At 33.6% G+C, this 13179-nt stretch overlaps 1 protein-coding gene across 4 annotated transcripts in view; it reads left to right on the forward strand.

Moving 5' to 3' along the window:
• RUNDC3B (RUN domain containing 3B) overlaps nt 1-13179 on the forward strand; it is a 115201-nt gene that overhangs the window by 48047 nt on the left and 53975 nt on the right. For all 4 annotated transcript variants that reach the window (XM_031939945.1, XM_031939947.1, XM_031939946.1 and 1 more), the window contains 2 exons: nt 432-565; nt 8353-8438. In XM_031939945.1, coding sequence (XP_031795805.1) covers nt 432-565; nt 8353-8438 — 220 coding nt within the window. The remainder of the gene's footprint in view (nt 1-431; nt 566-8352; nt 8439-13179) is intronic.

The raw sequence follows: 13179 nt of genomic DNA on the forward strand, positions 1-13179 counted from the left end.
ACAATTTACATAATACTTTAATTCTGAATTATTTATAGCAAAAAGGTGGCTGGCTTTTAATCTTCATTTTATATCTAGATAAACTAAAGCTGAAAATTTTAACTGGTTAGAGCTTAGCAAGAACCATACTGATTCTATGTAATAATCTATTAAGTAGACTATTTAAAATTAGAATTTAAAGCTCTTGTAGATATTGAAAATAATTGAATCCAAATGCTCAAATGAAATGAGGAAACTGAGGCACAGAAAAGGTAAATGACTTGTTCCGAAGGTCATTGGCAAAACCAGGTCTCCTGACTCTCAGTCTACTGCTCTTCCAGCTCATTTCTCTTTAGCTTATGGAATTTAGGAATTCTGGCATTTTGAACTTTCCAATCTAGTTTTTTATTTCACCTTTCCCCCTCCCCCATATTGTAATTTGTCTCCTGAAGGTCAAGTAACCTGGTTTGGCTATGAAAGCCCTCGTAGCTTCTGGGACTATATCAGAGTGGCCTGCCGAAAGGTTTCACAGAACTGTATCTGCAGCATTGAGAATATGGAAAATGTCAGCTCTTCAAGAGCCAAGGTAAGGAAGAAAATAGCCCAAGCATAAGTATATGTATGTACATACAGTATATAAGCTACACTAATATGTAGCATGTATAATCAATGTTCAACAATTCTGATTCTAGGAAAGAAATATTCATCCTGATTGTAATTTGTTTCAGTTTTAGAGTTACACTTGTTTAAGGCAATTAGCACAATACATAACGGGCTTCTGCTAATATTTTTTCCACGTTCTTCTTATTTTTTGGTGTTGCTCAAAGATGTTTCCTTCTCTGGACTGCCATAATGCTTTGCTTAACAAAATTGTTTTATAAATAGAAGAAAGGTGTGAAACACTTCCATAATAAGGCAAGAAGAGAAATCTATTCAGTGTTTTCCAGAAACTTCATTGTCTTGGTATAACTCAATTAAATTAATATTAAAGCAAAACTTTAAAACTTATTCTTTGCTTTATAGAAGCTTATTCTCATGTTACTCTGATTAAAACATGTGTTAGTGACATATGATAACACCAATAAATAAATGTTTTCAGAAAACAAAATGTTTTTCCCCTAAATCCATTTAGCATTTTGTTTTTCTTGATAAATTCATATTTGGTAAAAATCAACTCTGTCCCAATTTAAAGTGTTACAAATAGCCATCGCATCATTTAATATTTAAATGTAGCTGTAGGATTTAATTAAAGATTGAATTCTTCATTTTTAATTTGTTCATTAAAAATTGGCCATGTGGAATATGCTTTTCTATGAAGTTGATATTTACGCTTCCAATCTCCTTCTGCAGACTGGAATTTTAGATAAAACTTAGGGGGCCTTAATATTCTATTAGAGACTGTTTCAACCCCACAGTGAACAATTAAATAGTTTTACTTCATTACCTTTCAACTATCAGGCCCAGGAGCACACAAGATCCTGAAGAGCACCAATTATCTTTTTTTTTCTTGTATCTAGCATAATGCTTTGCAAATGGTAGGTGCTTAGTTACCAAAGTAAATTCCTAGGAGTCATTAACTTACCCATTGAAACCATTCTTTTTCTTGTATATAACATCAGATTTCCTTAGTCAATCTATATATAATTCTTAAGTATTTACAGCTACTGGGCATGAGGCTAAATGCTGGGGATTCAAAGATACAAATGAATGACCCTGCCTTTGTGTCCCTAGTACTTAACATAGCACCTGGTCCATTATAAATGCTTAATAGATGCTTGGTGATTTGTTACCTTCAAGGATATTACAACATAAAGAGAGACAACTTGTATATAAATATGTTCAAAATATATATGTGGCATTAATGGAGGGAGAAACTAGTATATGAGGAGTCAGAAAAAGTCTCATTTAGGAGAAGCCATTTGAACTGAGTTTTGAAGACAATTAGATAATTCTAATGCAGAGGGGATGACGGTATATTCTAGGTATTAATAAAAGTCCCCCAAACCCCAAAATAAAAATGTTCTGTGTGAAAAATGACATAAAGAACAGTTTAGATGGACTGTCTGCAGGGTGAAGGGGATTCCTGTATAACAAATCTAGAAAGCTTGGGTAGTGCAACTTTGTGAAGGACTTTGAAAGCCAAAGAGAAGATTTTTAATTTGATCCTAGAAATAATAGAGAATTATTGGAGTTTATTAAGCCTGAGGAATGACATGGTCAGATCTACATTTTAGGAATATAACTTGGGTAAATATGTGGAAAACAGAGTAGAAAGACTTTTAATATATTGTCACAAATCTTTTCCTGATATTCTCATTCTCCTCCTCCTCCTCCTCCTTCTTGCTTTTGTTCTTCTCCTCCTACTCCTCCTTCTCTTCCTCTATTCTCCTCTTCTTCCATCTTTTCCTTCTTCCCTCCCTCTCATCTCTTGCAAATCTTTCTTGTATTCAAAGTATCATTTAAAAAAAAATTAGCTCTACTCAGGAGAATTATGATCATTATTACCTTAATCTTCTCCTTCAAGCTTGTAATTAATTTGGATTTTTAAATTATGATTATAAACTGTTTTACATATTATCTTTTAATTTGGTTTGTATATAAAAGGTTGCTAAGAATTAGAGAACACCTGAAGATGCTAGATATGACAATTACCAGATAGCATCACGAAATGAATTCCCTTTACTTAAGTAGGGGTCATTCTGAATCAGCAGTGTACAATTAGATGCTTGACTTGGTACAACAAAATTCAAAGTTAATATGGAACTAAAAAGAATAAAAGTAAAATTTAAAGATATGTTATAAAATTAAAAGTTTCTAAACTAAGTAAGCTAATAATGAAAAAATGGGAAATGGATGGAAGAAAGTACATTAACACAGATTTTAACAATTCCCTAAGGAAGTTTTATGTAAATCAACTGACATAATGAGAAGGCCAAAAGTCTAAAAACTATCTTAATCATCCATCACAATCTACTTGCAAAACTAGGAGATATGGCAGTTAAAGGGAGTACTGGTTCATAATATAAAATTACTTGTAAAATCTTACAGAAAATATGATAGAGGATTATGAGGAGTAGTACAGCTTTATTAAATAGTGAAAAGCAATGAAGGAAAACCATATTAAAGAAAAGTGTATTGAGAGATTAAGAAAAGTGGACTAGAGAGCATTTAGTGGTAACAGGGGTCAGGGGATAACAGACAAAAGACGGGGGGGAAATCTACAAATATTTTTACAACAAACTCAACCATGAATCTACTACATTTGGAAGCTAGCCCCACAGTAGTAGTAGTTCTAAAGGAGATAGAATTATCTCTGAAGAAAATTAAAATGACAAAAGCAGCTGGCTTAGACCAATGATGTCCAGAGGAGATCCTTGCAAAAAGTAAAACAATTCTCAAGGTATATAAAGGAGAACAAGATACCAAAAATATGGAGCGGGGGGAATCTTGAAACTTACCTCCAAAAGGCAAGAGAGCATCAATAACAACTGATCCATATCTTTCTCAACTACATAAAATTGTTGTCAAAATAATCTACTCATATATCCAAAGAGCATTATCAACATGGCCCCAAGAAAAGGGATAGCTAGGCTCTCATAAGTAGTATTCCAAAGTGGACTTTATTTTTACTTTCACATAGTTGACTGAAATTCCCACTATACTGTTGACAATCAAACAAACAAAAAATCCATTTCTCTTACTATAACATGTTAGCTGAGGATAGTTTAGCACTTAGTCCACTTATCCATCAGGAAGACAGAAGTATCAGGTACCTGGATTGTGCATCCAAATACTGAGCAACCCCATATCATACAATATCAGAATTGGAAGAGACCCTCACTTGTTCAACTAATACAAGAACAATATTTCCTTTGATAATGTACCTGACAAGTGGCTATCCATCTCTTGCTTGAAGACTTGCAATGAAGGGAAACCCACTACTTTCTGCAGCTATTCATTCTGTTTTTGGATAGCTCTAATTGTTAGGAAGTTTTCCTTACATCAAACTCAAAACTGCTTCTCTCAAACTTCCATCCATTGTTTTAATTCTGTCCTCTGAGACTAAGCAGAAAAAAATCTACTCTTTCTTCCACAAGGCATTCCTTCAAATACTTGCCATCAGTTTTCATGTCTTTCCAAAGTCCTCCTTTCTCCAATCTGTACATCCTCAGTACTTTTAGTACATTCAATATGGCCCTAATTATAGATAAGTTTTATCAAACAATTATCAAGCATTTTATAAATTCTCACATGACATGCCTAGTACTGAGCATAGAAATACAAATAATGATACAATCCCTACTTAGAAGCAACTTACATCCTAATGGAGGACACAACAAATAAAAATATATTCACCATAAATATCAAATTATTAAATATAAGTATATATGAGTTAAATATGATGTAAGTAGGGAGGGAGAATACTAGCAGTTGAGATCTGTATCTTTAAGGAAGAAGGGGACTCTGTGAAATGTAGGTAAGAAGGCATGGAGGATGGCCGGCACAAAAACTTTGACACTAGAGATAGAATGTCACATGAAATAATGTGATTCTTAGAGTTGTGTATTTTATGCATCTCTTAAGCATTTACGTGCCCCTCCCCCAGGTAGAATGGGTGATTTAGGAAAATGAAGACTGAGAAAAAAAGGTCATTATCTTATTATTTAGGAAATCATTGCTGCTGTTAAATTTCAGTAGACTGGTGAGAGTGGAAACCAAATTTCAAGTGACTGAGGAATGAATGGGCAAGTGGTGATAGTGAGAATAAATTCTTTTTTTCATGAAACTTAGTAATGACAAAGCAAGAAATTATATGATGTTTCAAAGGAATGGTAGACTGAAAGAAGACTCTTTTTAATGCCTTGCTATGGATTTGATAGGAAATCAAGAGAAGATAAATAGGTCAACTAAGTAACAGTATGCACTCAATTCAGGATAATTTAGGGAAAGGCCCTATGATTTTATTGCTTCGGGGAACTCCTTAATAAAGAAACTTTCCCTACCAATTCAGGTCAGCACATTCTCAATATATATTCTTAAAGAGTATCTCAGACCACTGGGAGGTTGGAACTCATCTATGGTTGCACAGTCAGCGTGTTTTAGAGGTGACACTTGAATTTGTCTATATGGCTTTAAGGCCCACTCACTGTTCACCACCATGTTGCCTCCTTGGCATAGGAGCATGAAATTGTATTGCATCAAGTCATAATTTTGCAGTTTCTCCAGTGATGTTTGACAACATGAGAGATTAGAACTTTAGGAGTTGGGTGCACACATCGGTAGGGGAGAAGTGTGTTCTTTATAGTTAGAGATTGTCAAAGTAACTACAGTTAAGAGAATCTGATTGAAATGTTATTTGGAAGTCAAACATTTTCTCATTGTAGGAAAATTTCTATCTTTTTGTAGATTGCTGCTCACAGCAAAATTAGGTTCGAAAATTAAACAGGAGAAGGAGAATTGGGGAAGTTGCAAAGGTCTTTTCACTCCAAATCCTCTCCCAGAATTAAAGGCCCATGTTTTTAAACTAATATTCTGTTGCTGTGCTATGACTGTAAGTCTCTGGAGGTAGGAGGGGGAGGAACCAAACCAAACACTCAAAACTAAAAATGATTAATAGGCGAAGGAGAAGCAATTGCTTGGGGTAGGCAGTCAACAATATATAACTAAGAAGAAACTTCAAGGAACTCTAAACTAAAAGATAGCTGAGTGAAAAAGAAGCTATTCCACTAGAAAGCAAGAGAAAATGAGGAGGATCCCTGGAACATTAGGTTGATGTCTATGGATGAACTTGGCAGATTGGAGGACATGGGTGAGAGTCACATGGGATGGGTAGGTTGAATGAGTTGGACTCTATATTAATGAAGGAAATATCAAAATTGATTTTATCCTGGATTCAACTGAGTATTTTAAGTATCACTCACTAACATTCAGATTAAATTGTCTGATCTTGTGACTTTGTGTTATCAAGAGATATCCTTGGCTTACGTATCCAAACAGTGATTGTATAAAAATTTCTGGGAATTCTAGAAACATTGGGTTAACAACTTAAAAAAGATCTATAGCAGGTAAGTTTGGGAGTCTGTTATTGGTAGTATGATGCCAGTGTAGGACTACAAATTTACTCCTGAAAGTTAGATTCAATCAACCCCCTCATTTATCTAAAAGTATGTTGAAACCCTTTCTTAAACAATGGTTCCTTGATCTTCACTAAGAAAACATATCTTAATATGTCTGTCCTAGTTAAAGGACAGAAGACTTTGCCTAAGAGTAAATGACAGAAGAAGTTATAAAGAAGAATTCTGGTTACATAGCCCATTGATTCTTTTCAGTTCAAAATTGAACTTTGATCCCTCTAACTACTAGAAAAGCTTCCTAAACTTTGTATCTCCCCCAAACTTTCCTTTGCTGCCAAAATGATCCTGCTCATTGATAGGTTTGATTGTTTTACTTTTTTGCTCCTTCCTCTACCCCCCTATTCCCTATTGCTTACTAAATAAAATATAAACTCTTTTATTTGCAATCAAAAACCCATAGAGTCCATCTCTGTTCTATCTTTTTCAACATTTTAAACTCTCTCCTCTTTATATCAAACTTGACTACTTCTTCCCTGACCTCATCATTTCTTCTCTTCTCTTTCTTTCTGCTCAAAATGCACTTATTCTCCATCTCTACCCTCTTGCAATTCTTTTCTTCCTCCAAGACCCAGCACAACTTCTATCAATAATCATTTCTTTTCTGAATATTTAATTACTCTTGGTTTTATTTCTCATATGGATGACTCATTCTAATTTTTAAAAAATATTTTAACAAATAGGCATTATCCTCCTAGATTGTATCTTATTCTAATTTTTAAAGAATAGTTTAAATATTCATTCTCTTCCTGGATTGTCACTCTTTTAAGTTTAGGTATAAAGACCTTAAAAAAGAAGAAAAATTTTGTAGTGATATTAACATGGTCTAAATATAGTAGAAGTTTAATAAACTTTTGAATTCTCTTGAATTAGTTTCAAACTTGGGTATGGAAGAGAAAGTATAGATAAATCATATAGAAATTGCTGCTGCTGTGAAATGGATATGTAGAAATTTAGGAGTTGGAAATACTTGAGCAAATTGAGAAGGGTAGTTGTTTTGCTAATTTGCTTTCAAAGTTATAGAACCATGATATGTTAAAACTATTTATTTACTAATATATCCTTAGTTTCCTCATCTATCAGATGAAAGAGGTGGACTTAATGGCCTCTGAAGTCATTTTAATCTTTAAATCCAAGACCTATAGTCATATGACTTATTAATTTTGCAAATGATAAGGTCCAGTTAGGTAAAGGACCTTGTCCAAGGTCACATAACAAATAGCAGATCTCAGATTTGAAGAGAGGTTCTCCAAATCCCAGTGCATTTTGAAATGCACTTTCAAAATATTATGTTGCCTCCTAATTATCCTAATTAAATTGCAGAATCCTTTAACATGTTCCAAATGATTTTCACCCCTTACACTTCTTTCTAATAAGAGGTGTTAGATCTTTTTGGTGGTAGAAATAAATAAATATCAGACTCATCAATAGCTTCCTTATATCCTGCTCTCTGCAATTCATTAACAACAACAACAGAAGAATAAGGAAAGAAAAAGAAAGAAGACAAAAAGCAGATTTTGAATCTACATATTATTATTATTCATAGCTTTTCTCCTGATTCAGATACACAAACAAATTCTCTGTTTCCCACCATTACAACAGTGCAGTAGCTTTTTGTTGGGGATCTATTTTGGAATTTTCTTCTTGCATTCCTTGGGATCTCTTTGGAAAAATGGGGATTACGCTCATACCATGACTTTGAGAAAACATAGATGTCATCTATTCAGTTTTTTCATCTTATAGATTAAAAACAAACAAACAAAAAATAACCCGAGGGGGTAAAGCGATTTCCGAAATTATAGTAGAGTCTATTTAAATTTAGGCCTTTGGACTCTAGATCAGAAATGCTTTTTCCATTACATCACCTTGATCCTTAGAGAGAAAATATTGTGCTAATATACTAAGGAAAATATGCCATCAGAAAAACCAATGTGCAGGTAAATAATTCCTATATATTTAAATATTTTGTCTGATTCAGTACTAAAGTATTAAAACATTTGGTTAAAAATTTATGTTTAAAAATCAAATCAAAATATATTGTAAGTGGCAGATTGCTAAAATATACATAGTATCTCTAGTCAGTGCAGTTTTGACCTTCAAAAGTCTAAAACTTCACTAAAACTTTTGGGACATTCCATCATTCTATTTGCTTTTTGGAGGCATAGTACGCAGATTATTTTTCTTTTTAATTTCTTGTTGCTGTTTTTAATTAAGTGTTGATTTTGTTTCTTCCTCCTTTCAGGGAAGAGCCTGGATCAGAGTAGCACTCATGGAAAAACATTTATCCGAATATATCTCCACAGCTCTGAGAGACTTCAAAACAACCAGGTTTAAAAGCCTTTTTAAAAAATCATTTTGCCATATTTTGTAGGTATGGGATAAAGTCTTAGCTTTAGGAATGGATTTAAGAGTTCTATTTCATTTCTGCAATCCCAGACTGCTTTATTTTTCCTGTTTTCATACTTCCCCAATGCTTTCTCACATACTTTCCTGTTCTCAGGAAAAACTAGTCCTCTTTGAATAAACACAATTTCTATCTCTGATTATTTTCCCAAGCTGTACCTTGTGCTTGGAATGCTCTCCCTCTAGGTTCACCAAAATCATTGTCTTTATTCAAACTATTAGAGGTATAGTAAATTTTCTCTATGTGTACAATTCCCAAGTTTTCTTTTATACCACATCTCACAGTGTGCATTTATCTCTCTGCTTCTGCATAATGTTAATGCATCATTAAAAAAAATTGTAGTTAATTTATTTGTTTCATTATTTCCTCTGTAGTTTTTCTGTATTTAACTCATAAATTTTCAGGGGTCAGTGACTGTTTAATTAACAGTTTAATTTAATTAGTTTAATGGTTAAATAATCAAGTAATGGTACAAAGACTCAATCTGTGCTAGGTAAAGACAGGTACTTTATATAAATGGAGTTATAGGCATATATATTTATATATACACACAAATATACACATGCACACATATAAATATATATACACATACACATATAAATATGTATATATGCATATACGCTATATATTTTTTGCTTTTCTCCCTTCTTATTGAAGATGACACAAAAATGAATAAAATAGAGAATGCACAAAAATCTATAATGCATACACAAAATACACAAAAATGCACAAAGACCTAAGAATAGGAATTGTGAAAGAAAGTAAAATTCTATTCCTTCCTTAAGTGGAGTTTCCTTCTTATAAGTTATTACACTGATGTTGGCATTTATTATCAATATCCTGAGTCAATGGTGTTAATAAGGAAATGGTAGCATGAAGAGGTAGAAACTTCCCCATGACCTTAAAGCAGAAATTGAATCCTAAACTCCAGTGTCTTGACTCTCAGACTTTGGAAGACCCCTTTTGGAGGAAGTTGGCATGTTTGACATTCTAGAAAAGCTTGAGAGAAGCAGTTTCTAGATGCCAGGAAGTATATTTGTCTTTGGGACATCCTAGATTTCATTTCTTTTCCTTTGAGCAACTTATATAATATAGCACTACAATTTAGTAATATAATATGTGAGACTTTTGACTGCTGTAAAGTTAGGAAGAGACTCTTTCATGTATAACATATATTTTAATTAAGAAAAGGAGAGTAGAGATTTTGAGAAAGTTATGTTGGGAAATAATTATTAATATGTTCTAACTAAAATCATTAAAACCAGTGCTTTTTTTAATCTAGGATATTTTCAAGGCTAGATTGTAGAGAAAATGATACCTACCTATAGAGAAAATGGCTTTGTGGATTTATTTATGTTTTTCTCTTATATAAAATGTAAAATTTAAAGATCATTTAAAAATCATTACTAATAATTAAGTTGAGTTAGTCAATTTGAATATCAAAACAAGTAAATTTGATCTTTTGAGCCAGAAATCCTTAATCCTTGGGTTCCATTGGTAGATTTCAAGGAGCTGTGAACTTGGATGGGAAAAACAATTGCATCTTTTGTTTTCACTGACTTTTAACTGAAATTCAAGATTTCCTTCAATTATTTAAAAACATTACTCTGAAAAGGGATCCAGTGGCTTCACCAGATTGTCAAAGGGGTCCACAGCATGTTCTTTTTTAAATTCTAGATTTGGAATTTTACCCAAATCAAAGATTTTATCATGATAAAAACAAAATTAAAATTTATATGCATAAATATATACCTACATATATACTTATTAATTCTATCACATGAACAACATTTGAAGGACAGTAACTTTTATCATAAAGTATCTAGTAATGTGTTAGGGATTGGTAGAATTCATAAATGCTACCTTGGCTTGAGTGATTGGACTGAGTAAAAATATTGTTCAGATAGGATATTATTAGAACAGTCTTTTAAATATTTACAGGGAAATGCTTGTTGCCCTGCTCTGAGGTGTGAGCCTTCCTTTTTGTTGTAAAGGAAATGATTCAGCTGTGACAAATCGCACAGAATGAAAGTGCTTTCTTATACACTGTTCAGAGAAAACTGTTTCTGGACTTTTTTTTGCATATATATCAACCAGTATTTTATTTCTGGAAGGTAGTCTGTAAGTTTCAGGGGAAAATTTTTCTCCTTACAAAAATGGTTCACTGAAGTGGAGTATAGCTGTGTTGTATGGACAGTTATTTCAGCCCCCCACCTTCCTGAGCTGTACAACTGCAAAACAAAATAAAAGCCAAAAGGCTCATTATGGATTTCAAGGTGAAGCAGTATTCCAGAAGCTAAACTAAATAATCACTGTGATTGAAAAAACAGTACCAAGAGGAGAAAAAAACACTTGGAAAAATGGATTTGATAAATGCAGAACCTAAAACAGAATATTGGAAATAGTAATAATCCTTACCTTTGGCTTGGCTGTTGCCCCACCAACCAAAGCTATGTAGGTAGAGGTGAGAAACAAATGCACTGGTCTTCTAGCCTTAGAGCACTTAAATCAAGTGGATTTCTTCTTGTTCTGCCCTTCACAGATAAAGAGTAATGAAATCCTAAAAAGTGGTGATCCAGGAGTTCACCCCAGTGCAGGAGGAGGAGCTTCATGAGTCAAGGTGGGCAAGCTGGAAAGCGCTGACCAGTGAGAATCCTAGAAGGGACTAGGAAGGGAGGGGATAAAGTAAGGCTCCTTCTTGGGAAGCTGCATATGTCTGTTGTTGCAGAACAGGAGAGAAGTTCAATGGACCTCTTTGCTAGGATGGAGCTATCCATGGGGAAGAAATGTAATAAAATCTCAAGGAGTTTCATTTGGGGTAGAGGGGCTTGCTTGGCTTTGGCTGTCTCTGGAAAATGGCCATAGCTGGCAACGGACAAGGAAAGCTAGATAGAACCTGAAGCTGAAAAAAATGGGGAATTGCATATTAGTAGGTACCAGGGAAGAACAGTGAGTCTCCAAAGGAAGAGTTTTCCAAAAGCAAAGGTTTGGTCATGTGGTCCTTGATCAATAAACTCCAACAGCTCCCTATTATGTCTGGGATCTTGTATAAACTCCACCATTTGGCATTCAAATCCCGTGAACTACCTCGTCTTTTCCTATCTTTCCAGCCCTTTTCAACATTATTTCCCTTCGGCCATAAGGATCTTTTAATTGTTCCTTAAACATGTAACTTAAAGTCAATCAAGAAGAATTTATTAAAACTAAGTCTCAAGCATTGCGCTACTTGATGCAGATACTGAGACAATAAAAAACAGTTCTTGCCCTTACAGATCTTATATTCTATCTTGGAGTCCTGGTTTCTTTGAAGTCTCCCACAGAGGCCTCCCATTAAGATTAAGTTGTATCTGTTTTGTGTACTTTTAAATATGTACATATTGTCTTACATGTTAGAATGTAAGATCCTACCAGGAGAACAATTTATACAATAATAGAAATGTTACAAAGGCAAATAATGGTGAAAGATTTAAAAACCCTGAGCAACACAATGGCTAACCACATTTTCCAAGTGCTGCTGATGAAGCGGGCTACCCATCTCTGAAGAGAAAGATGAGGCGTTCAGTAGATATAGAATGAGTCATACATTTTTTGGTCATGCTGGACTCTTCATGTTTATTATAAGGATTTTATTTTTTATTTCCAATGAAGGGAGAAATGAGAAGATTTAAGAAATATTTGTTAATTGGGGAAAAAATAAAAAAAGTTACATTTAAAAACTCCTTGGAGGAGCTTTTCTTTAGTTTTTGCATCTCTAGCCCTCCGCACTTTGACTTATAAGTGCTTAATAAATGCTTGTTGATTGATTCAGTTATATTCTGAGGAATTCAACTGTTGAAATAAGTGAGAAATTGAACTTTTTCCCTTGTCATCTCCTCCCCCAAGTATATCATAACTTATTCCTCCTTCCCCTGCCCCTCACTGACTGGCAAATTAGAAATTAAAGCTGGAGGAGTATCCAAAATATTGGAAAATTTAAAATAGATTTTAAAAGTTTTTAGCTATAAAAATTTGGATGAGCAAGCAAGAGAGATACATATTATGGCGATAAGGTGCTGACATTTGGTTATTTTTTTTTAGGCTTATGGCCATCTATTCTTCTTAATTTACTTTGTCAACCATGATAAGTATATTTTGTCTAAAAGTGAACAAGTATTTGCTTTCAACAGAGTGTGTGTCTTATTCCAGACACTTATATTAGGGGCAAAGGGAAGAGAACTTAACAGTAACACTTCAGAATTTGTTGAGTTTTTATGGAAAAAATTTAATTGGTTCATGCCATTTACAGTTATGGTAAAATAGAACAGAAATAAATCACCAAGTTTTTCAATAATTAGAATTTTGTAGTCTGTAGTTGCATACAAGGGTTCTTATATTTGAGATAAGACATTAAAAGGGGATCTGAATAGGCTTATAGAAGTTAGTCATGGAATGATTTCTTTGGTTTGTTTTGCAAATGTGATTTTTTTGTATAAGGAATGATCATTGACAACTGTATAAGGAATGCGTGTAGATTGGAAATTACTTTACAAATTATAATCTCAGAGGATTATCTGAGGACACTGGGAACATAAATGATTTATCCATGATCTTAGACTTTGTTCTAAAGAAGCAGGTTTTGAACCCAGCCTTCCTGATTTTAAGGCCAGCTCTCTACTCCATTTATCA

The sequence above is a fragment of the Sarcophilus harrisii genome, chromosome 5 (genome assembly GCF_902635505.1).
Source record: "Sarcophilus harrisii chromosome 5, mSarHar1.11, whole genome shotgun sequence".
In the NCBI taxonomy this organism is placed as follows: Eukaryota; Metazoa; Chordata; class Mammalia; order Dasyuromorphia; family Dasyuridae; genus Sarcophilus; species Sarcophilus harrisii.